Here is a 25,725-nt window from a genome sequence, read left to right as displayed (position 1 = left end):
GTTATCTGTCATCCTCAGTTGATAATAGGAACTATGTTTCATTCACCTCATTCCTTCTTTTTTTTTCCTAATATTTATTTATTTTTGAAAGAGTGTGAACGAATGGGGGGAGGGCAGAAAAAGAAGGGGACAGAGGATTAGAAGCAGGCTCTGTGCTGATAGCAGACAGCCCTATGCAAGGCTCAAACTCACCAACCATGAGATCATGACCTAAGCCGAAGTTGGACGCTTGACCAGCTGAGCCACCCAGTTGCCCCTCATTCACCTCATTTCTATCTACAGTGTAGACTGTAGACCCTCGACACTGGCACGTGAACAGAAGACTTAAAATTGGCTTATTTTTATTTAACAAATATTATAAAATATTAGATACTCCAAGTACTTTGAAAAAAATTAACTCATTTAATTTTCCTGAGAAACGCTCTGAGTTATAGTACTGCCATTGAGCGTGGTTTACCGATGGGGAAAGTGAGGCAGAGCTTAGTTACTGATAGAGCTGAGATTCGAACCCAGACAGGTCTGTGTCTTGACTGGTAGCCACCTTGCTATGCTGTCTCCTTCATCCATCTGACTGGCTTGCGTACGTATCCAGGTGAGTGGAAACTGTAAGAATTTCTAGAAGAATCCAGAAGAGGGATGTTTCTCATAAAAGCTCTTTTATGTCAAAATAGTGAGGGCTGCATTTGAGTGCAAAGGTGTTTGGCTAGCATGAAGATGTGGAGATGTAGCAAAAGAAAACAAAACAAAATATATAAACAAACAAAACATTCATCCAACCAACCCACCAAATCTAAACCCACTATTCATATGTTTGGAAACTATGGCAGAGATATGTGAATGACCCGTGCTGCAGTAGGGTGATTGGATGGTGGTCAGAAATGCAGCCGGCAGGAGTTTCTTTTCTCTAGTAGTACTTTTCAATAACCTTTCAGGTAATGTGCTGGCATTGTGGTTGCAAAGACAACACTAAAAGTGCGTTAGAAGAAGAATTTGGAAGCAAAGCTACAAACTCTATGGGGATGGTGGTTAAAGGCTGGCCCAGGTGTATTAGATGCTGCTCTCCCACTAGATAGTGTAGCCCCACGTCTGGTTTGCTGCCCTCCGTGTCAGCACCCAAAGTCCCTCATCAGAGTGACGGGTCAGCCCCTGTTGTTCAACAGGTTGCTTGTTAACACATGATGATGTGGTTTGTGAGTTCTGTCTGCTTCAGCGTCCAGATTCCCCGTCCACACCTGGTGTTCCTTTCCCCTCATTCACTTCCAAGGTGGGGAGGGCTTGGGCGGTGGTTGGGTCCAGGCAGAATTGCCCCTGTCAGCAGTGCATAGCAGAATCATGATCATTATGGCCTTCTGTTTATCATCACCCCCGTGTGTCTGATGCATTGTCATTGCCACTCGGGCTACTCGCCTTTAACCATCACCTGCCTGTAGCAAATTTGCCACCTCTTCCCGGAGAACATTCCACCTCATTTCTTTGCTTCTGCTGGTCTCTAGCTCTGCACATAGGTCACAATTGCATCTACGTGAATCTCACTGATGGTTGGTGATATTTCTAGGTTCCTCGAGACAAGAGGCTGCTATCTGTAAGCAAAGCAAGTGACAGCCAGGAAGAGCCGGATAAAAGGTATGGTATTATGTAAAGGGATATGTCTGGCTCCCCAAATAACTCTTTTTCGGTGTTTTTGAAAACCATAGTATTCAGCTATAATTTTTGTTCTTAAGGGAAGATGGGACCAAAAAGTTTAGCCTCTTCTCTCTGTCTTTGAAGAGTCTTGACCAAAACTGGATCTCTCAGTAGGGACCACAAATTGCATCCAAAGGGTCATCAGCAGGCTCTTGATGTACCCCCTTCCTGGAAGCCTGGATATCCCGAGTTAGAGGTGAAATGCTGGCAAGATAGTGTACTGCCGGGGTCAGCTCTTGTGATCGATCCCATGGCTGGGTAATTACGATCAAGCCCTTGAGGGAGTGAGCCCTGTGGAGATTGCTTTTGATGAGGGGGAGAGGAAGGAGACTGGGCTGTTTCTCACTCCAGGAGGCGGTTGGTAGAGAACCAGGCATGGCAGCACATACTGTGAGGGGGCAGGGGCAAGACAGATGTTAGGAGATCATTATATGACCCCCCCCTTTTCCTGCGATCCTGAATTAAGAACCGATTGAAACACAAGACACAGACAGATTGAAAAGGAAAAAAAAATTCAGTTTTCTTTCTGATTAAGCCAACAGAGAATGCCATTTTTGAATCTGCAGCTTGTAACATGTCAATCCTGACTTAGGTATGTCTACTCACCTAGTCTCAGGCAGGACTGCAAGCCTCCCTGAAGGGACAGGCCACTGTGGTATGGCAGGGGTGACTGGACTCCTCTCTGTATGGCCGGGATGAGCCAGACATAAAGAGGGAACCAGAAGGGACTGAACCACCTTACTCAGCTACTTCTCCCAAACTCATTAATCAGACATATCCCTTTCCTGCAGAGGAATAGGGGAGAAACCACAGTGCTTTTCCTTTGGTGTTTCTTCCTAAAAAAAAATTTTTTTTTAACATTTATTTATCTTTTTGGGAGACAGAGAGAGTGTGAGTGGGGGAGGGGTGCGCGCGCGCGCGCGCACACACACACACACACACACACACACACACACTCTCCAAAGCAGGCTCCAGGCTCTGAGCTGTCAGCACAGAGCCTGATGCAGGGCTCAAACTCAAGAACAGTGAGATCATGACCTGAGCCAAAGTCAACTGCCCGACCAACTGAGCCACCCAGGTGCTCCTGGTGATTTTTTCATATGGAAATATGAAGTCAGGAGAAATGAAATCCCCTGCTAGCTCATATATCCAGATCTTACTTGGCCTTGATGGGACCTGCTTATGACACGAACGGCAGCAGGAACCACCCCACCAGCCAGCAGCCCTGGGCTGTGTATCACCTCCAAAGTACACCCTTAGCAAAGGTTAAGGCTGTCTGCATCTGGTGTGCAGTTTTCAAGGAATCTTCTGATGCTGCACGCTGTCTTGGGGACCCTAGTTGGTAGCAGTGATGACAGGGAGAAGGAGCCTGATACTCTTCAGATCTTGTGACTTTTCCTCCCGTTAGCCGGTATTTATTAAGCCAAGCAGGTGCAGTCTGCTAAATCGTATACCAGTATTCATAGAAGGGTCGGGGAAAAACATGTCTAAAGTATGTGCTGCGTCTGCATCATAATAGACAGAAGAGACCATTTGTCGTTACAGCATCTTTTAGAACGACATCGTATTTTCATGGTTATTTTGTGATTTCGGTGGAGCAGCTTCAAAAAAACTGGCAGTGGGGTACGGACAAAACTACCTTGTGTAGACTAATTATGACCTCGTAGACTTCAGGTCGAATGTAATTTGGAAGGATGTCATTTGATCTGCAGCATATTCAGGAATTAAGGTGCCATGTGCTTGCATGGTGTCATTATAACTGTCTGTATATAGAAGTTGGTACTTGGAAAAATAACTGAAAGTCCGGCATGACCCAGATTTTTTTTTTTTCAACGTTTTTTTTTTTTTTTTTTTTTTTTTTTTTTGGGGACAGAGAGAGACAGAGCATGAACGGGGGAGGGGCAGAGAGAGAGGGAGACACAGAATCGGAAACAGGCTCCAGGCTCCGAGCCATCAGCCCAGAGCCTGACGCGGGGCTCGAACTCACGGACCGCGAGATCGTGACCTGGCTGAAGTCGGACGCTTAACCGACTGCGCCACCCAGGCGCCCCAACCCAGATTTTTTAAAAAGCATATTTAATGTGCCGTTCGTAGCCTTGCGTTTTTTCCCTCCTATGGCAATATTTGGTTCAACTTTAAATTCTATTGCGGGTGAGCCAGTAGCTCACGATAATTCTTACTTTGCTATAATCAGCCACTTTTTGGATGTCTTTCTAAAGTTCTCTAGCTTCTAAAACTACCACTGTTCTGCAGAGGCAGTTACACATTCTAGGATGACGCTGTGTCTATTATTTCCTCATCGTGTGGTAATATCGATGGTTCAGCTAGGTTTATAGTTCATAATATAGGTTTATTTATATTTATTTACAATATAGGTTTATACAACTCTGTAGTTCGCTTGTGTTGGCTTCTAAGAATGCCCCAAATATTTTGACTTGTGTCTCTTGTTTGGGATTCGTGTGTCTTGCGTGGATTAGAGAATTAACAAATTTAGCTTGAAATGGACTCTAAGCGCAGAGGAGTTGGTTAGCTTTGAATCTATTGGCGAAGGCAGTAGGTGTGTGCTTATAAAAGTCCAGAAGAGTAGAAACTGGACACTTGCTTTGGTAGCTAATCAGTGTAGACCAACCAGCCCTTGTACATCCAACTCACAGGACGTTATCCACATGTATTACTAGTTAATCCTCCACAAAAGAGTCTGGGGTAAAATTAGTTTGGGAAATTCCGGGTTATAATTAAACAGGCGAAGGAATGCCTGGGAGCCTTTTCTGTGTTCATGATGTTTGTGACCCACCCAGGCTGGGTTTGTTATGGCAGTTTTTGTTTTTGTTTTTTGTTTTTTTTGAATACTGATTTTATCACAGACTCCTGTCTTTGAGGACCATCTGTTAACATTCCATGCAATATTCTAAACAATGGAGTTTTAGGAAATGCTGACATAAACGGGTGGTCTGGGTTTGGCATCATCTAGCTAACTGGACTCAGGTTAAACGTAATTTCTAAATTTCACCGTGTCTTATATGCAGATTCACTGTATTGCTCTGACCACGAAAGCAGGTCAAAGCCAGAATGTAGCCTTGCAATTTTATTTTTTTAAAGAATTACTTTCTGGAATGATTTCTACAGATTTGTGACAGACTCAGAAAAGTTTAGGTATTTTTCTGGTGTCTTTATTCATGTCGGAGCCATTCTTTCCTCAAGCTTCATTCACTTTGAGGTTTTGTCTGAGAAATCAAAGCCAAAAATGCACAGTCCTGCTGGAGAGCTAGGCAAGCTCAGAGGGGCCAAGAGAGGTCAATTCTGGGAAGAAGCAATTTTATTCAAATAGTTCTCTCTCTATGAGAGATGCCAGTTAGCCCACACTAGTGGGCTAACTAATTTAAAGCACACACACACACTCATACACACACACACGCTAGTTAAAAACAAAACAAAACAAAACACAGACATTGGAGATAGGGCTCCATGCAAAATATGTATTTTTTTTCCCTCCATATCATTCAGAATAATCTATAAATGAGAGGTGCCCCAAATTTTACTGACCACAGGGACTTTGCTAGTAAAATCACCGTGCTATCCACAATACTCTTCCATTGACGAATTTCTCTTTGCTTCTGCTCTCTCCCAGAATTCTGTAGTATAAGTGGAAAGTATTTTATCCTAGCCTGGTGAGAATTAATTTTCCAAATCCTTTCCTTTCTCTTTGTACCAGTCAGGAGGTCTGAGATCTGAGAGAGCTTGTTTTACATAAGCCCAGTGATGCCACTCTCTGAAGCTCCAAAAGTAATTCAGTGCTAAGGGTATCAATGAGCTCGTGTTGTTTCTCCATTTAGTGAAAATATTTTAATGATAAATTCTCATAGCCTTTTGTCTTTCCTGCAAGGAGGTTAGCCCACAGAACAGTGAAATATATTCTTCCCACTGCCCCCCTTCAAGTTCTTGTCCTGCCCCCACCTTAAAAAAATTTTTTTTTAATGTTTATTTAGTTTTGAGAGAGAGAGAGAGAGAGAGAGCATGAGCGGGGGAGGAGCAGAGAGAGAGGGAGACACAGAATCCGAAACAGGCTCCAGGCTCTGAGCGGTCAGCACAGAGCCCGACACGGGGCTCGAACTCACGGACCGCAAGATCGTGACCTGAGCTGAAGCCAGACGGACGTTCAACTGACTGAGCCACCCAGGTGCCCCTAAAAAAAGCTATTTTATAACTTTTTCTTTTGAAAGTTTTCAAACATATCCAGGGATAAAGAGGACAGTATAATGAACCCCCAAATACCCACCCCATTCTCCAGGCTCAGCAGTGGTAGTTTTTGGTTACACCTGCTCCATGTCTACCTTTTCTCTTTCTCTCTCTCTCTTTTTTTATTGCAGTAGTCTTTGAAATAAGTTCCTGACATCATGTCATTTCATCTCTAGCTGCTTCTCATTTATATCTCTAAATAAAAAGGACGTTTTATTCCATAATCTCAAAATCATTATCGTAACTAAATGAACAATACTTCCTCAATAATCACCTCACTTGAGGTCCAGAGTCAATTGCCTCAAAGATCCCATTGTCTCAAAACGCCTCTTTGGCTTTTCAAATCAGGATCCAAACAAGATCTACTCATCCTGTTTGATTGTTATGCCTTTCAAATCTCTTACTCTAGAACAATCTACCCACCCTCCTTTCTTTTTTTCATGCCTCTAACTTATTGAAGAAACCAGGTCAGTAAGATGTGTTACATTCTGTTTGTATGATTGTTTCCTTTTGATTTTGTTTAAGTTATTCTTCCATCCTTCTGTATTCCCTGAGAGAAATATAGAGTTAGATCTAAGGCTTGCCTAAATTCAGGGTCAACTTTTTTTTTTTTTTTTCTTTCTTCCCCTTTTCCCAACTGCACTTTATAGGCGGGGTAATTTGCATGGTTCCCGGAACAACTGTCCTACCTCTAGTCATGCGAAGATCCACTGCATTCCCTTGTAAAGTTCACCATCAGCTTTTTCCCTAATGGCATTAACATCCACTGGTTGTTGCTGGCACCCGTTATTTTATTAGGAGTCACAAAGTGGTGATCTTTCTAATTCTGTTATGTTGGGGGGGGGGTGGGGGGGGTTTAAACATGCAGAAACTGCCTTGGCACCAGTGAAGCCCAGAGTAATCTGACCGGAGGAGAAAACCGAGTGCAGGTCCTAAAGACTGTTCCAGTGAACCTTTCCCTAAATCAAGACCACCTGGAGAACTCGAAACGGGAACAGTACAGCACAAACATCTCCGAGAGCCCGGCCATCATCCCGGTGTCCGGAATCACGGTGGTGAAAGCTGAAGATTTCACACCCGTGTTCATGGCCCCGCCCGTGCACTGTCCCCGGGGAGATGGCGAGGAGCAACGTGTGCTTATCTTTGAACAGACCCAGTATGGTGTGCCCTCCATGGCCAGCCATAGCACCTACCTCAAGGATGACCAGCGCAGCACCCCCGACAGCACTTACAGCGAGAGCTTCAAGGACGGAACCGCAGAGGTGAGTCCCTGGCTGTGTCCGCAGCAGCCAGAACCTCAACCCAGAACCCCCAGCTAGTTTTGTTTCTGTTTGCTTTTGGAGTGGGATCAAGTAATTAAAACTGTGAGTTCAGAGTTTTCAAAACGTGTTTGTATCTGTATAACAAGGTTTTAGTGGCGCCTGGGTGGCTTCGTCAGTTAAGCCTCTGACTTGATTTCCGTTCAGGTCACGATGTCATGGTGAGATCATGCCCTGAGACAGGCTCTGCTTAAGATCCTCTCTCTCTCTCTCTCTCTCTCTCTCTCTCTCTCTCCCTCTCTCCCTCTCTCCCTCTCTCTCCCTCTCTCTCCCTCTCTCTGTCCCCCTTCCTCCCTCCCTCTCTCTGCCCCTCCCCTGCTCGTGCGTTCTCTCTTCCTCTCAAAAAAGTTTTTTTTAAAGTTTTCATTTGATTTTTTATTTTGAGAGAGAGAGAGAGGTAGAGAGAGAGAGACAGAATAAGTGGGAGAGGGGAGCAGAGAGAGAGAATCCTAAGCAGGTTCTGCACCATCAAAGCAGAGCTTTGCATGGGACTTGAACTCACAAACTTTGAGATCACAAACTGAGCCATAGTCAGATGTTTAACCTACCAAGCCACCCAGACACATGTATTTTAATAATTTTCTAGACCTCGTCTAGTTTGTAACCTTCCAAAAGGTAGCTAAAGATGTTGCCTGTGCATTTTTTGAAACAGTGTGACTCTTTAAGACCTAGTATGATTGAATACTCAAGAAAGAATTTGTATTATCAGCAATCAAGTGTGTATATGCATGTACATTTTATACTTTACAAGTAGAGACCACATATTCTTTTCATGTGCCTGTAGAACTTACAGAAACAAGGTTCTTTGCTCATTTGTTTTAAATTCACCAGCTTGAGGGGTGCCTGGGTGGCTCAGTCGGTTAAGCGTCCAACTTCATCTCAGGTCACGTTCTCGCGGTTTGTGAGTTCAAGCCCCGCGTCGGGCTCTGTGCTGAGCTTGGAGCCTGGAGCCTGCTTCAGATTATGTGTCTTCCTCTCTCTCTGCCCTTCCCCTGCTTGTGCTCTGTCTCTCTTTGTCTCTCAAAAATGAATAAATGTAAAAAAAAAAAATTATTAAATTCACCAGCTTGAAAATTGTGGTAGTTGTATCAGAATCAACGTCAGAATCAATAGGAAAGTTCCCTCACCCTTAAAGTTTTCTTGAGCCCCTGTATTTGAAGCCTTCTCCTCTCTCTTGCTCTGGGCAAGCACTAACCTGCGTTCTGTCACTATAGTTTCAATTTTTCTTTCACTTGAGATTCTTCTATTTTGTTGCTTTTGTTAATCGTTTATTTACTTGCTAAATAGTATTCCATGGTAAGCATATTATCACAATTTGTTTGCGATATATCTGTTCACCAGTTAATGGACATATTTTGTTGCTTCTGGTTTTGGCTATTGTGAGTAAGTAATGCTGCTGTGAACATTCACATGTATGCTTTTTTTTTATGTTTATTTATTTTTGAGACAGAGAGAGACAGAGTATGAGCAGGGGAGGGGCAGAGAGAGAGGGAGACACAGAATCCGAAGCAGGCTCCAGGCTCTGAGCTGTCAGCACAGAGCCCAACGCAGGGCTCGAACTCACAGACTGTGAGATCATGACCTGAGCCGAAGTCGGACGCTCAACCGACTGAGCCACCCAGGCACCCCTACGTGTATGCCTTAATGTGGACGTATGCTTTCATTTCCTGGGTAAATACCCAGGACCAGAATTGCTAGGTCATGGGGTAAATATATGTGCAACTTTATAAGATACAGCTGTACAGGATGGCCATGCCATTTTCATTCTCACCAGTAGTACATGAGGGTTTCCATTTTCCTCATCCTTGCCCAAATTTGGTATTGTCAGTCTTTTTAACATGAGCTATTTTAGTGGATATGTGATGATGTCTCATTGTGGTTTGAATTTGCTTTTCTCTGATGTCTAGTGGTGTTGAACATCATTCATGTGCTTCTTTGCCCATTCTTACAACTTCTTTTGTGAAAAGTCTGTTCAAATGTTTTGCCCAATTTTTTTTTATTTAAAAAATTTTTAATGTTTATTTTTGAGAGACAGAGAGAGAAAGACAGAGTGTGAGCAGGGGAGGGGTAGAGAGAGAGGGAGACACAGAATCTGAAGCAGGCTCCAGGCTCTGAGCTGTCAGCACAGAGCCCCATGTAGGGCTCGAACTCCCGCACTGTGAGATCATGACCTGAGCTGAAGCCAGCTGCCCAACCGACCAAAACACCCAGGCTCCCCTCACCCAATTTTTAAATGGGGTTACCTGTCTTCTTCTTTTTATTTTTTATTTTTATTTATTTAATTTACATCCAAGTTAGTTAGCTTATAGTGACCTGTCTTCTTTTAATTAAATTGTTAAGAGTTCCTTAAATAATGTGAAATCAGTTATATGTTTTACAGTCGGTAGGTAGCCTTTTTTGTTGTTGTTGTTTTAACCGTGTCTTTCAACGAGCAACAATATATAATCTTGATCAATTTTTTCTCTTCTAGTTTATGCTTTTTATGTACTTTTTAAGAAGTCTTGGTATGACCCAATGTCACAAAGATTTTCTTTTGCTTTTTTCCCCTAGGTTTTTAATAGTTTCACCTTTACATATAGGTTTATCATTCATTTTTGAGGTGACTTTTGTAATGGAGTAAGGGAAGGGTTGAGGTCCATTTTTGTTTTTTCTCCATATCACTCTCCAGTTGTTCCAGCACCATTTGTTAAAAAGACATCTTGTCTCCATTTAGTTGCCTTGGGATCTCTGTAGAATGAGTGTAATTGTGGGTTAGTTCTCCAATTTTTGACCCAGGATATTGAATGCATTTTTTTTTTTTCCTATTGGTTCAGGTCAGCTTTTCCAACATTTAGGAGCCATGCCCCCCTGTGTTTGAGATGATGGTCATTGGCTTCCCATTTTTCAGTCTGCCCAGGACAATAAAAGACTGTGGCAGAAGGTGAAACAGACGGTTTCTAATTTCCTAAAGAGGAGTCAATGTCGTGGCAGTGTGCCAGATCCTTGCAGCCTGCTGCCCGTTTAGTTGCCGCTGGGACAAAATGCCACCACCTGAGGCTGAGATTGCACCCTAAATCATAATATTTGAAAATAATAAACATTTGATGGGCCTACTTACTATGTGCTCTGCTCATTTAATCCTCACCCAAAGCCTGTGAGGGGTGTACTATTTTTGTCATCTTTGTTTTCCAAGTGAGTAAACTGAGGCACAGGGAGCCGGCCTATGCCCATGGTCATACTGCAGTAAGTGGTAGAGATGGGACTCATCACGGGCTGCCAGGCGTCAGGACCTGTGTGGGGCCTTCCAACCCTCAGTGGTTCCATTCCTAAAGACAGGGAGTGACTCACCCCAACGTTTTTTCAAAATTCCATGTCCTCTGTCAGTGTCATTAGCGGTATCTTATCTTTCAGAAGAGCCAAAGGGACTGGCTCTCTGCAGTGTCGATAGGGAGTTAGGTGGGCAAGTTGCTCTGGTGACCCTCTGTCACCACTGAGTCCCTGCTGTACTGTGTGAAATCGGGGAAGAGCAGAGTGAGACATGATAAATCCCCTGCCCTTAAGAGGCTACCATATTTCTTGAGTTCTGGTAGCTTTATACTCAAACTTTCAATGTCTTTCTAATAAAAAATAATGCCTTAAAGTTAGCTTCCATAGTTTCCTGGGCCATATTGCTTAAAATAGTTAACAGACATTTTTTTTTTTTTTTTTTTTAACTGAACAGGGATCTTGTAAGCTTTTTGGCATTATTGAATATTTATGATTTGCCCACAGGCAGTTGGGATGTTTTAGCGAGGAAAGCAAAAGCAGCTTACTTCACATGGGAATGTCGGTCACATGCTTTTTCATTAAAAATTTGCCACTGAGGTTTTTCTCAGCGGGTGTGGAAATCTCCCATTAGTCACATAAGAGTCCACGGAGGTGGCCCAATGTCAACAGAACCATGATGCTGTTTGGGGGTGTATGTTATCAGTTGTGTTTGTGTTGTAGATAAGGAGGCTTGTGAAAGGAAACTATTGTATTTCGGGTTTTATTTGGAAGGGAATGAGAAAGTAACTTACATGAAACTCAATGTGAAGACTATTCTCATGACATTTGGCGTAGCTGCCCTCCTAGTCTTGGAAATCAGTGTTTACATTGTATATTGTATTTAAATATGATGTAAATTAAATGGAGTCAGATCTGTTGTTATCTTTAGTCATGGCATTGCTAACTGGTTCTAAGATTAGGTGAGTAATTTCACCAGGTAAATTTCACTAAGAAAAATTTGTCTAAAATCTGGTACTTCTTTCAGGAAAACTATTAAAATGTTTGGGACTCTTGTTGAATTAGCAAATTTTATTTTATTTTATTATTTTATTTTATTTTATTTTATTTTATTTTATTTTATTTTATTTTATTTATTTTTTAAAAATGTTATATAACCTAATTGAGAAATTCATAACATATAAGAGAGGGGGTTTACTTTTTTTTTTTTTTTTTAATTTTCTAGCGTTTATTATTGAGAGACAGAGCATGAGCACAGTAGGGGCAGAGAGAGGGGCAGACACAGAATCCAAAGTAGGCTCCAGGCTCTGAGCTGTTGGCACAGGGCCTGACGCGGCACTCGAACTCACAAACCGCAAGATCATGACCTGAGCTGAAGTCGGACGCTTAACCGACTGAGCCACCCAGGTGCCCCGCAAATTTTATTTTTTAAAAATGTTTATTTGTTTTGAGAGACAGCACACATGTGAGTCGGGGAGGGGCAGAGACAGAGAGGGAAAGAGAGAATCCCAAGCAGGCTCCATGCTGTCAGCACAGGGCCCCGATGTGGGGCTCCAGCCCACTAATTATGATCGTGACCTAAGCCAAAATCAAGAGTCAGATGCTTAATTGCCTGAGCCAGGTGCCCTACAAATTTCATTTCTTATTAGAGACTGATTCTTCTGTATGTGTGTGTGTGTATGTGTGTGTAGGTGGATATCAGAGAAGTGAGCCGTTTGGCTAAACTGAGGCTGGGAGCTTTTTAAGACAGTGGTAACATTAAAAAGTTCTTCAGGGGCGCCTGGGTGGCGCAGTCGGTTAAGTGTCCGACTTCAGCCAGGTCACGATCTCGCGGTCCGTGAGTTCGAGCCCCGCATCGGGCTCTGGGCTGATGGCTCGGAGCCTGGGGCCTGTTTCCGATTCTGTGTCTCCCTCTCTCTCTGCCCCTCCCCCGTTCATGCTCTGTCTCTCTCTGTCCCAAAAATAAATAAAAAACGTTGAAAAAAAAAATTTATAAAAAAAAAAAAAAGTTCTTCAATGGATTGATTTTAGCTATTTTATTGTGCAGTCCCTTTGTAAGAACATTTGGTAAATATTTACTTCTACTGGTGCTGCTTTGAGTTCTGTCCTGTAGAAGCTTACTATTGGTCTATAAGACATGGAAAGAAGAGTTTTTACAGAAAAATTATATGTACAGTCATAATAAGAATCAAAATGGAAAGAAGAATTTGCTTATTCTGTACTACAATTTTGTGCCAGTTAAAATGAGTCTATCTACCTGTATGAATAAAGGAGCACCACAGTCTTAGTGATTTAATACACTAAAAGTTTATTTCTTATTAGTAAGAATCCTGATACATGTCTGCAGACCTCTTTCTAATTAATGACTCAGGAATCCAGATTCCCTCCATCTTACGACATTCCTGTCTTCATATGTGGCCTCTGGGCCCCCCTGCTTGGGAAGTGAGATCATGAAGATTGCAGACTGACTTGTAAATACTATGACCTGATAGTGACATGCATCATTCCCGTTCATCTTTCATTGGCTAGAACTAGTCACATGGTCTTAACTAACTGCAAGAGGGCTGAGAAGTTTAGTTCTGCCATGTGCTTAGGAATGAGAAGAACTATATACATGGGCAAGCACCAGATATTTCTACCATGTATTTCATAATTCAGTCCTTGGTATGTTACTTGTCAAATTAACATAGTTTGCAGAGAATCCTGAAATGAAAGCAAAGAATGATTATTTGTCATACCCAATAGATCTACGATGGTTAGTTAGTGATTTTATATTCATCTGTAGACTGATAACTGGAAGTTATCCTGAATCTAAGCCCTGTCCAGTAGGATTAATTGTTTTTCAGTTTTTTCTTAATGTTTATTTATTTTTGAGAGAGAGAGAGAAAGAGCATGAGCAGGAGAGGGGGCAGAGGGAGAGGAAGACACAGAATCTGAGGTAAGCTCCAGTCTCTGAGCTGTCAGCACAGAGCCCAATGTGGGGCTTGAACTCATGAACCACGAGAACGTGGCCTGAGCCGAAGTTGGACGCTTAACTGACTGAGCCACCCAGGCGCCCCAGCATGATTAATATTTTAACTAGGAGCTCATTTCCTCCCACACATTTAAAGAACAATACTTTAGTAAGAAAGAAAGAGAGAAAGATACGTATATCTTGTATACACACACACACACACACACACACACACACACACACACACACACCATGGAGTAATAATCCATCATAAAAAAAGATGGGATCTTGCCATTTGCAACAACCTGGATGGACCTAGGGGGTGTAATGCTAAGTGAAATAAGTCAGTCTGAGAACGACAAACACCATATGATTTCACTCATTTTGGAATCTAAAAAACAAAACAAATGAATAAACAAACGAAAAGCAGAATTAGATCTATAAATACAGAGAACAAACTGTTGGTTGCCAGAGGGAAGGAGAGTGGGGGAGATGGGCAAAATGGGTGAAGGGGAGTGGGAGATACAGGCTTCCAGTTATGGAATGAATAAGCCATGGGGATAAAAGGCACAGCGTAAGGAATATAGTCAATGATACTGCAAAAGCCTATGGTGACAGATAGCAGCTACACTTGTGGCGACCGTAGCATAATATAGAGAGAAGTTCACTCACTATGTTGGACACCTGAAACTACTTTAGCATTGTGTGTCAACTATACTCAAATAAAAAAAAAATGTTTTTTAAGGATAAAAGTCTTAAAAGTGTTGAATCAAGTACTAAATTGGGACATAGTTTCACTTGTGACTAATGCACTTGGTTTTACTATGTTTATTTTAGACATATTGATATAATGCATACGGTACCATCAGATCCTATCCTTTTATTACATCCATTTGTTTCTGCATCAAGCAACATTTTGGAAAACGCTTAGCATACACATTTTATACTTGAGGAAGATTTCGGTTTCTCTGCGTGTAGTCAAATTTGCTGTGATTGGATGACCCGTTATTCAGATTGATAGCAGTCGTCTTCCCACCTCCCAAACACAATGGCCATGGAAGCCCTTGTCTGTTACACCTGGTACTTTGCAGCACCATTTGATACTTTGATCACTCTTTCCTCTTAAAAATGCTCTTGGCTTCATGCCCGCAGCTTCAGTTGTCACGTATCTGTAAAGGCTTTCACATGTTTTCCTCCAGTCCAGCTCTCTCTTCTTTGCTCTAGACCTTCATATCTAACTGCGTACGACTCTCCCTCTGTCCTGAATCTGACCTGTAGTCTTTCCTTGTGTTTTCCACCTCAGTGGGTAGCACCACCATCCTGGTTTCTCAAGAAACTAGGATATTTCTTGATATTTTGCCCCCCCCCCCCCAACCCTTTATCAATTCTATCAATATTTCTAAACATTTCTCAAATCCATTTTTCTCCATTCTGCTTCCACCATGCTGGCCCAATCTGTCAGTTTCTCTGGCCCTATAATACTGCCTGCTTTTGTACACTGTACCAGGGATAGTGTTTTCAAAATGCTTATCTAATTATGTCACTCCCCGCTTAAATCCCATCGCTTTTAAGATTGAGATATAAATCTTTAACGAGTATACAAGGCATTGCATATTCTGCTTCTCTTCTGCCTTTCCCACCTCGTCTTCTACCTCTTTCCCCCTTGTGCTCTCTGCTGTGGGCTCCATTCGGTTCTGTGAACCTGAAGTACTTCCTCTTCCCCCAGGACCTTTGTGCATGCTGCTCCATGTTCTAGAAGTGTGCCGTGTAATGCCATAGCCACTAGCCACATGTGGCAATGAAAATTAAATAAAATCAAGAATTTAGTTTCTCAGTCCCACTGACTACCATTTTAAGTGTTCAATGTGACTTGTGGCTACTGTATTGGACAAAGAAGATATAGAAGACTTCCATCTTTAAACTAAATTCTCTTGGACAACACTGTTCTAGAACATTCTTTGCCACCTCCCACACCCTTCCTCCTGTGTGGTTTCCTCAGGAAATCCTTCCCTGCCCTCTTCCTTCAGTTTCTAGTAGAGTCAGTTTTCTTTGTATCTAAGTCTACCAGCAACTACCGTGAACACATCTGCAATCAAAGTTACATTTATTTAGCCTGCTTCAGCAGGGGACCCTTAGGAACAACTCTGTAACATAGACTTGGGAGTTGGTCTTCATAGTGTTTGGGATTATACCGGGTAAGTGTAAAGAGGGATTACGGAAGTGACAGCCAGCTCTGGACTGGATATGAGAAGTCACTGAGGCAATCTGGAAATTGGGTAACCATAGTTCAGGAGATGAGATAAGCCAAGCAGGACTGAGGATGCGTTTGCTAAGAAAGCAGCAGTTCCTTAGAAGGAAGACGTGTGATTCACTTTCGTAGCTGTGTTCCTGTCTTCTGGGCTTCTGTTGGAAACGTTGTTGGTCTTGTCCGTGTGCCACCGGAAGTAGTACACAAAGGCCGATTGTCAGTGGGACTGATTTTTACTCTCTCAGTCACGCTGTGCTCTCCTAGAACTCTGCTGCTCTTCTCCAGAGTGCTGGCACCAGTTTGTGATTTTTTGAATGCATGGTATTTTTAATGAATATGTTTCCTCTGGTAGACCGGAAGTTTCATGAGAGCACACACCTCTTCTCTTTTTGCTCACTTTGGTACCCATAGCATCTAGCACACTGCCTGACACGAAGCAGATGCTCAGTCTTTATTGAAAGAGTGGATAAGTGAATAAATGAATGATAAGACCTAAGAAATTGGTGGCTGGTCAAAGACACGGAGGCAGAAAGTATCTGATTTTCTGACAGTTGACGAATCATTTGTCTTTTTCCAGTAGACTCGTAAGCAGACGTCTCCTTCCTCCCACCTAAAAAAATTGTAGAATTCTAATATCCAAAATTTAAATGTAACATTCTAATATTGCCTGATATCTTGAGTCCTTTCAGGGTCGTCTTTAAAATATACGTTACTGTACCTTCGTTACTCTCCTTTTTCTCAGTCCAAATGATTAAGAAATGTATAGATGCACACATCAAATCACAGTAAAGTACGGTGTTGTTGGCTGTCTGCTTGCCTTTGGGCATTCTACGAATTATGTGAAAAGATTTCCAAACAGTTGTGGAAACTTGGTAACTGTAACCAGAATGACCCAAACATTTTGGGTATGACTCTCCATACTGAATCAGGTAGGGCTGTAATGACCCATCAATGTGATCGCGTCTCATGAAGGATTATGATGTTTTCCAGGTGGACCACACGTTTAATTTTTTAATTATAAAGACAATATAAAATAATGAAGGATGAAGTTGTAAGCTTAGACATTTTGGCAACATGTTTACTGTCTTTATTTTTTCATAGTTCTTGTTCACATGTGCCTTATTAGGGTAAGATTCTGTGTTTTAGTCAGCATGCAGTCCCGTTGAGTCTGAACAGTCGTAGTATATCACACCTTCTCACATCACCTGAGGGGTTAGAACCACAGAATTTATAAGTTTAATGTGTTTTAGTAGGCTAGTCTGTCCTCAGGTTTCAGAATTCTGCGGCATGAACAATAAATTCACTGAGGCCTGTGTTTACTAATGCTGGTCCACCAGAATTAGTTGTATTCGTATCGTTATGGGTTACTGCATATTCCTTCAAAGGAGACCTTGGAAATGCATTTCCTCTATCCCTTTTTTAAGTGCCCTTTTCATCATGCTACCCTCCTACTCCAAAATTTTCTAATTCTTAACTATACTAAGTATAAATACCTTTTCGTAGATCAGCCCTGGCCAATAGAACTTCCTACAGTGATGGAAATTTTCCTGTATTCACTCCAATATGGTAGCTACTAGCCACATATGGCAATTTAGTACTTAAAATATGGCTGGTTGCCCGAGAAACTAAACGTTTAACCTAGATTTTTAGGTCCTCCCTTCATAATCAAATCAGGCCCGTGTCCTTGTCCCCATGTACACACCACATTTGTGCCATCATTTTGTCTTGACTCATGTTGGTCTTCTTTCACCTGGATTACTTTTTCTCAATTCCTTCAGTTGATCCAGCTTCTCTTTAGCTTCCATGGGTTAGAACAGTCTCCACAATTTCTACGAAATCGTCCTGTCATCTTGCTGACCTTCCTTTCCTGGCAACGCCCATTATTTGCTTTTCCAGCCAGGACACCTGAATGGATGGATGGGTGGATGGATTGATGGATGGATGAATGAATGAATGAATGAATGATTCAAAATAGACTTTCACATTTAGTCGTTTGGTCTATTTTACTTTGATTTGTTGTGGTTGTTGTTCATGTGAATTTGCCCATCTCTTCAACCAACTTTCGGTGGAGCCCCAGAAGATTCCCATTGAATGCTTTGTTGATTGATTGATTGCAAAAGAAACGCAAATCTGTATCTTTGATTCTTTGTCACAATTATTGAACCAGTCAACAAGCTCCTAGGATGCACATAAATACACTTTGATGGCAAAACCCATTTTCTTGGATCCAGGGAATTTATAAGACAACATAAAAAGAAGTATCCTGTATATTTTACTTATAAATTGTGAATTCTAGAGATGGTGGTTAAGGATCGTGAAGAAAGTTTGGAAAATAGCTGTGAGTAACCCTTTCCTGTGAAGGAAACTGGTGAACTGTGGTCAAAGAATGGAAGCTTATGGCTGAGAAAAGAGAGGCAGGAAAGTTGTTATTTTGAAAGAGACACTAGAAAAAAGTCACATTGGGAGGAGCAGGCGTGTGTGGTCAACCAAGTGCTTTTTCATCCTGTTATATTCACTTCAGGATCAAGTGGGGGTGTTTGCACATCTACTTTTGAAAAGGTTTTAAAATGTAACCAAGTGCTTCCAGCTGGCACTAAGTAACAACTGGATATCCTTGGATCCAAGCTTCTTCACGCATAATACTAGGCTTTAGAGTTTCCCTCCAAAATGTACTCTTAAAATATTGTGATAAAGATGATCTTAGAGAAGGGCACTGAATATGGTCAAGTGATTACTATAGAATAGAATTTAATACACATATATTGAGTTCACCATGTACCGAGTACTGTACTTAGTACTTTATATCTATTAACGCATTTATCCGTCTAATCACTGTAAATAAGCATTTTGCAGATGCAGGAAACATGGCACTTGCCTCAATTTTATACAGGTAGCCGGTTAAAATGTTAGAATTTGGGACGCCTGGGTGGCTCAGTCAGTTAAGCTTCCAGCTTTGGCTCAGGTCATGATCTTGCGGTTTGTGAGGTTGAGCCCCTTATCGGGCTCTGTGCTGACGGCTTGGAGGCTGGAGCTTGCTTCGGAATCTGTGTCTGCCTCTCTGTCTCTCTCCCTGCCCCTTCCCTGTTCATGCTCTCTCTCTCTCTGTCTCTGTCCTTCCCTTTTAAAATAAGTAAGTAAAAAAAGAATTTATGATTTTTGGAATATGCATTGGCAGTGATAGAAAATGGAAGAGATGTTTTTATATGTTTGAAGAAACAGTTTCCAGTACCTGCAGACACTTTTGCAACACCTGTGGACATGTGAATATGGACATGTGAATAATATGCAAAGCACAAATACCCTTTCTGTCCAGCATAATTCTCAGTGTGCAGGTGATATGTGAGTTCTGTGTGCAAATGGCAACTATTTTCATTGTAGTTGAAAACACAGTACTAAAAAATGTGTTACTTTCCTTTCTGAAGTGAGGATTTAACGGTTTGGATACATTTGTCACTTTTTGTTTCTTTTGCATGATGACTTACCTATTTGTTTTAATTTTGATGACTTGTAAATTTTGCAGAAATTCCGGAGTGCTTCCGTTGGTGCTGAGGAGTACATGTACGACCAGGCATCAAGGTAGGCTCCTGGGAGATGCCCCTAGAAACTGATGAACTGCTAACACTTGAAATGTATCCCTACGTTATACTTTTGAACCTTTAAAAGAAAATTATTTTCTCTATTACAATGACTTCTAAATTGCTATTTCCAGTCTTGACCTACATTCTGAGGCCCGTACCCTTTCTCTGTTCTTTTGGTTACATATCCCCTCTTGGGTGATCCTCTAAAGCTCAGACGCATGGGCTCCAACACAGCATGTGAATAAATGGAACTCTTTGTCTCTTTCTTTGTCTTTTTTTTTTTCTTTCCTTCCTTCTCTACTTCTTTCATTGGTCTGCTTTTATTTCCTATCCTGGCTAAGGATGGAACCATCCTCCAGCTACCCACTCTAGAGGGGTAAAGATCTGCCTGACCTTTCTTACTACACTTTCATCATACTTGCCAAGTGCCGAATATTCTATTCTACCTGTCCTGTCCCTTGCAACTTACTCTTATTCGAGTTCTGAACTATAAAAATATAAGTGAGCTTTCTGCCAGCACTTTCTTCTTTCTTCTGTTCCACTTTGCACGTATTTAGCTACCAGGTACCATACACTCTGGTGCCTTCTGTGTACAAGCCATGCGAGAGGGATGGGGATAAGATACACCCTCTCCCTACAAGAGGCCCGTAGACTTGGAGGGGACAAGTGTAGTGATGGACAATTGTAATACAAATTGTCAGTGGTGAGTCCTGCCACGGAGATACATAAACAGAAAGCTGAGAGGACCTACAGGCCTGTGTGTGTGATGCGGGTCGGGAGGAGTGGGGGGTGGGCCAAAGCTTGCAGGAAGGGGCATTTGAGCCACATCTTGAAGGACTGTTAGCAGGAGTTTTCCAGGGAAAGAAGGAGTATTAGGAACATTCTAGGTAGAGGTGCCAGATGTTCAAAGACCTCGGTCGTGATCATGTCTGTAGATAGGAGAAAAGGGCAAGAAATGAATCTCTCTCCCATTTATAAAACGTACCAGTGATTTCTGACAGAATTAAACACAAGTTACTCATGAAGGTAGTCAGAGCCCTCTATCTGCTGGTCCCTTTACTTTAAACCTTGTCCTCTACTGTATTGCTTGCCCCTTTTGCTTTTATGTGTGTGGCTCTCTTCTGTTCTCTCTGTTTCCGCCTAATGTCCTCCTCATCCTTCAGGATCTTGCTTCAACCTCAGACTCCCCATTTGGTCTCCCCAGATCGTCAAAGTCAGAATTTGGGTGTGTGGTGTTCATGAGGGGAAGGGGCATGGTGGGGAAGATAACCAGAGTTCCAAATAACCTTCTAAAATGTGGAAATACATACATAATTTGCATGCTATAAGCCCAAATCACCATGTAGTCAGCTGTCTGGTTGGTGAAAAGAACATTGACCTATCAGTCACTTGACCTGTCTTCTCTTTCTGCTGCTGTCGTTGTCCACTGGAGTGAGCAAGTTTCTCAGCCTGTCTTCAGCTGTGAAATGAGGAAGGTGTTTTTTTTTTTTTTTCTTATGTTATGAATAGACAGGCTTAGGGGGCATGAACTCCCCAAAATTAGATTCAAGACTATTTCTGTTCATATGTGCTTTTTTTCTGGAGAGAGGGTTCACAGCTTTCTTCATTTTTTTTTTTTTTTTTTTTTTTTTTTAAAAAAAATCTGTGCCCTAGACAAGTTGCAAATTGCTGGTCTAGGTGATTCTTAATATCCTGTCCAAGTCTCAAATTTTATGATTCAGTGGCTGTACTGAAATTGCTTTTTCTAAGCAAAATGACAGTGAAATTGGTTCTGTCTTGAATGATTTATTTCCTACCTAATTCTAAGACACATATTCCGGAATTTGCTTAGTTTATCAGTTTAAGCGTAAGGTTTTTATCATGAAATGAGGAATATTGTTTTGCCCTTCACATTTCTTTCTCCTTACAAAACTTACAAAAAATTAAACATTGCCGAAATGTTTAACATAGAAAGTAGGGGTCCCCCATAATCTTGTAAGTAGGTCATTTTAAGAGGTGAACTTTGACACGTTTTTACATCCAGCTTTTCAAAGACTACTGAATTAAAGAGCTAAGAAAATAATAGGCCCAGTGAAGAGCTTTTGATGATTAAAAAAATACACAAAACATTGGTTATTGGATTATCACTATAGGCCATCCAGCAGTGTAGGAGAAAGAAATATTTCTGAATGGACATCTTAAACAAAAGAGATTGTGGTTCATACCTGTTGTTTACTTTAAATAATGGATAAATTCTCCAAATTTGGGAAAATCAGTGTTTTTATTTTATTTTGCTTTTATATATTAGGGAAATGAGTTAGAGCAGCGATCTGCAAGCTTTTTCTGCAATGGGTTAGATAGTAAATATTTTAGATTTGGCACACCGTATGTCACAAGTACTAAACCCTGCTGTTATGAAAGTAGCCATAGACAAGACATAAATGAATGAATGTAGTCGTGTTCCAATAAAACTTTATTTACAATAATAGGCAGTGAGCTAGATTTGGCCAGGGGACCATTGTTTGCAAACTCCTGATTTACAGCAGTTACCCTTTCATGAGTTCTTTTGCAGTCTTGAAAACAAACAAACAAAAAACCAAAAATAAAAAACCCAGTTTCTGCTATGGAACTAGATTCTCAATAGTGAATGTTTGAGTTTCATTTAGGTTTTCACATTTCAAAATGTTTTCAAGTGGGACATAGCTATTTTGCAACATCTTGGTTGTACAAAAAGAGGTCTAGGTACAGGTATGAATTAAACAAAACCTTTCACACATTTGGCTTGTTGTTGGGATAAAAGTGGCAAATGCTATCAGTTCTTAAGCTTCAGGCATTACTGATTGCCATCCAAGACCTAACAGATTCCTCTGGCACAACCTTACGTAATTGGACAGGCTCTTTATGGACTTTTCTCTCCTTCTAAACCATCTGGTTTATGGGCCACTATTAGAAATGCTCTATACATTGTATTAGCAATGACCTTTTGTCTGGTCTCATCTCTTTGCCATATGTTGTGTTTTGTCTCTGAAATGGAGTAAATATTGGTTAATATTCCTACAAAATGCTGTCAATGTGAAATTGATTAGGAAGGCAGAAATGTCCAAGTGAGTGAATCTGACCACTGTTTGTTTTCTGTTCACAGTGGCACATTTCAATACACCCTGGAAGCTACCAAGTCTCTGCGTCAGAAGCAGGGGGAGGGCCCCATGACCTACCTCAACAAAGGACAGTTCTATGCCATAACGCTCAGCGAGACTGGAGACAACAAATGCTTCCGACACCCAATCAGCAAAGTTAGGGTATGATCCTTATTTCTCAAATAAAGCACAGAGGGATCAGATGAAGGAAATTGCTACCTTCCTTCATCTTGCGGGAGGGTGTGGAAAAAATTCCAAAATAAATAATTCCAGAACAAATGTCAGAGAGTTGGAGCAGGACAGAACTTACTGGCTTACCGTTTATCATTTTAATCAGTAACCAATAAACCCCAGGGAGGGACATGGTTGAGACATGCTTTCTGGCTGTATCCAAGGGATTTTCCCAGTTTCCTTCATTACCTTTATGCTACCTAGTGGTTGTTCTTGTGTTCAATCAATTGATCTTAATTTTTCAAGCAGGTAGTTGTAAGTCGGAGCTTATTTGTGGGCAAGGAAAGAGCTGCGGCTGTCTTCTGTGAGGGAGGCTGCAACTTATTCTGTGTCCCCGGACCCTTTGCGACTTGCTTACAAAGCCCTTCTGCAGCCCAGTGCTTCCTCAGGAGTAAAGTGAGGCATGACATGATCCCTACCAGGAGTGACTCGGTGGAGTTTTCACATTCATGAGTATTAGTTCCGTTTGTTGGAAATGGAACTGTGCCGGAAGCCTACCAGCTTCTGGCATTCTCGCCGCGGCCAAGAAGGGAGGAAACTGGTAATCCTTTTCTCCTGAAAAGGAAAATCATAGCAGAGCTCTCTGAAAAGAGGTTGAAGGACTTTCCTGCCCGATTGTAAAATGATTTGTTTTACATGCTGTGTGCATAGTGCCACCCCACCTTATTTTATCCATAGCTACCACCTCCTAAGCTCTTTAGTACATTGAGAAGAAAGCCACGCTGTCCCTAGAGAGAGCATAGTGGCTTTGTCCCCATCCCAGATGCCCGTGCAAAGGTAACAAATGAGGGAGAAGAGAGAGAAGAGTATTTGGGCACCTGCTGGCCAGCTTGTCTGTTACTAGTTTTAGGTAAAATCATTGCAGTGGTGATCTCTGAGTCAGCTGGGTTTTGTGGCTTTGTTTCAGTGAGAAAGATAAGGAAGGTTGCTGGTCATTTCTCAGGCCAGCAGTTCTTCTTCCCTGTAAGCCTGTCCCAGTCCCAGATCAGAGCTGCGGGAGGCAGGGCAGCTGGGAGTGAGAGAAAGATGTGGAGCGAATGTCCTACCCAAGGGTGAGCCCGTTGTAGGCGGAAAGGTGCCTGGTGTGTTCCCTACCCTGTGGTCAAGGCTGTGGCAGAGGGGGGCCATCCTCCTCCTCCTCATAATCATCGTAATGGTGGAGAGATATAATAATAATATTAATGACGACAACAATGACAGAGAGATGCCATGATACTAACAAGCGCCACAACGTAACAACTACTATTTATTGGGTGGATCTTCTATGTGCCGGGCACTGTGTTAAGTACCATATATCTAGCAATCCATTTATTTGAAACTAACAACAACCCTATGATATAGGCACTATTTTTGTAATCTTACAGATGAGGAAACGGAGCCTTTTAGAGACTAGTAACTGGCCAAGGTTACACAGCTAAAATGTGAGGGAACCAGGATATATCCCAGGCAGTCAGATTCCTGAACTCATTCTCTTAACCACTAAGGTACACTGTGTTGAGTCACATGGAGGGCTAAAAGCCATAAGCGTTTTAGCCTGGGACCCACCTCTGGATATATATGCTAGGCTTCATACCCTATTACCCCCACGTGTGGATAAATTTACTCTGGATAAATTTACTTTTTAAAACACGATCTTGTAAATTACCAGCGCACGTGTAACTCTTTTAGATTGTATAACTCTATAACCAGTATGTATATGCACCCTCTTAACAGCACCATTATCTTCACCCTGAAAAGATGGTGGATGGTTCACATTCTAAGGCCATGACTATTGAGGTTTTTTTTTGTTTTTTTTTAAACGTTTATTTATTTTTGAGACAGAGAGAGACAGAGCATGAACAGGGGAGGGTCAGAGAGAGGGAGACACAGAATCCAAAACAGGCTCCAGGCTCTGAGCTGTCAGCACAGAGCCCGACGCGGGGCTCGAACTCACATACCGCGAGATCATGACCTGAGCCGAAGTCGGACGCCTAACCGACTGAGCCACCCAGGCACCCCTTGAGTTTTGAGTATAGACACTCTTCCAAGAATTCTACTTCATTGAAACTGTGGAAATAATTTAATATTTAATTTATTTCCATCTGTTCATTTTGGCTAGAAAGAGCCCTGCTCTCTTACGGACTTCAGTCTAACACCCTTGGAGAGTTAGAATGGTGCCTTTCAGAGGGATCTTTCTTTCTCCTCAGCTCCGGGAGAGCAAGCAACATGGAGGAAAAGAGGGATGCACATGAAACCCACCAGCATTAGTTTTGGAGAACAGTGTCATTCTGAATAGAAGCATGTATGCTTGGTAATAGCATTTTCAAACTGCGTTTCTCTGTATTACTGAAGAAATAAGTTTCCAGACCAAGAATATGCCATTATTTAGGCGAACGTAGTCATTTGCTACAAAAAAAATTACCTGCTATCTTTATCTTGGAACAGAAAGAGATAAACACCAGGAGACCACTCACTGAACTTTTACATATACGGTAGTCCTTGCCCTGTTATGTGTGGGGGACACATTGTAGGTCCCCCCCCACCCCCGCAGTGGATGCCTGAAACCATGGATAGTATGTAGCCATTTATATGCTATGGTTTTTCATTTACATACATACTTATAAGGTTTAATTTATAAATTAGCAGAGTAAGAGATTAACAGGAATAACTAATAATAAGATAGAAGAGTTTTAACAATATACTGTCATAAAGGTTATGTGAATGTGGTATCTCTGTCTCTAAGTATCTTACTTTACTCTGCTCACCCTTCTTTTCGTGATGATGGGAGATGATAAAATTCCTACATGGGGAGATGAAGTGACACGAACGATGTGGGCACTGTGACCGTAACGTTACGCTACTGTTGACCCTTGGATGAGCTATCAGAAGACGCTTCTCTGCTTCTAGACTGGGGTGCCCAATTGTGGGTAACGGAAGCCACAGTTAAGGGGGGGACTATTGTAAATGGCGAAGTTTCAGGAAGTGGAAGACAGATTCAGGAAGTGGGAGAGAGAAGAATGAAACGCTTGTGGCTCTTAGTTCCACCAGAATGGCCAGGGATGCCCCTTCTTGTCATCTCTCCGTACCTTCGAGGGTCATGCTGCTTGTGAATCCGAATAATATGGATATTTCTGAACTA

General features: G+C 41.9%; 1 protein-coding gene across 2 annotated transcripts in view; it reads left to right on the top strand.

The window, feature by feature from the left end:
• GRHL2 (grainyhead like transcription factor 2) overlaps positions 1-25,725 on the top strand; it is a 173,928-nt gene that overhangs the window by 61,531 nt on the left and 86,672 nt on the right. For both annotated transcript variants that reach the window (XM_049633542.1, XM_049633539.1), the window contains exons 3-6: positions 1,556-1,623; positions 6,788-7,181; positions 19,203-19,258; positions 22,382-22,538. In XM_049633542.1, the coding sequence (XP_049489499.1) occupies positions 1,556-1,623; positions 6,788-7,181; positions 19,203-19,258; positions 22,382-22,538 (675 nt within the window). The remainder of the gene's footprint in view (positions 1-1,555; positions 1,624-6,787; positions 7,182-19,202; positions 19,259-22,381; positions 22,539-25,725) is intronic.

The sequence above is a fragment of the Panthera uncia genome, chromosome F2 (genome assembly GCF_023721935.1).
Source record: "Panthera uncia isolate 11264 chromosome F2, Puncia_PCG_1.0, whole genome shotgun sequence".
Classification (NCBI taxonomy): Eukaryota; Metazoa; Chordata; class Mammalia; order Carnivora; family Felidae; genus Panthera; species Panthera uncia.
This window is presented reverse-complemented; position numbering and strand designations above follow the sequence as displayed.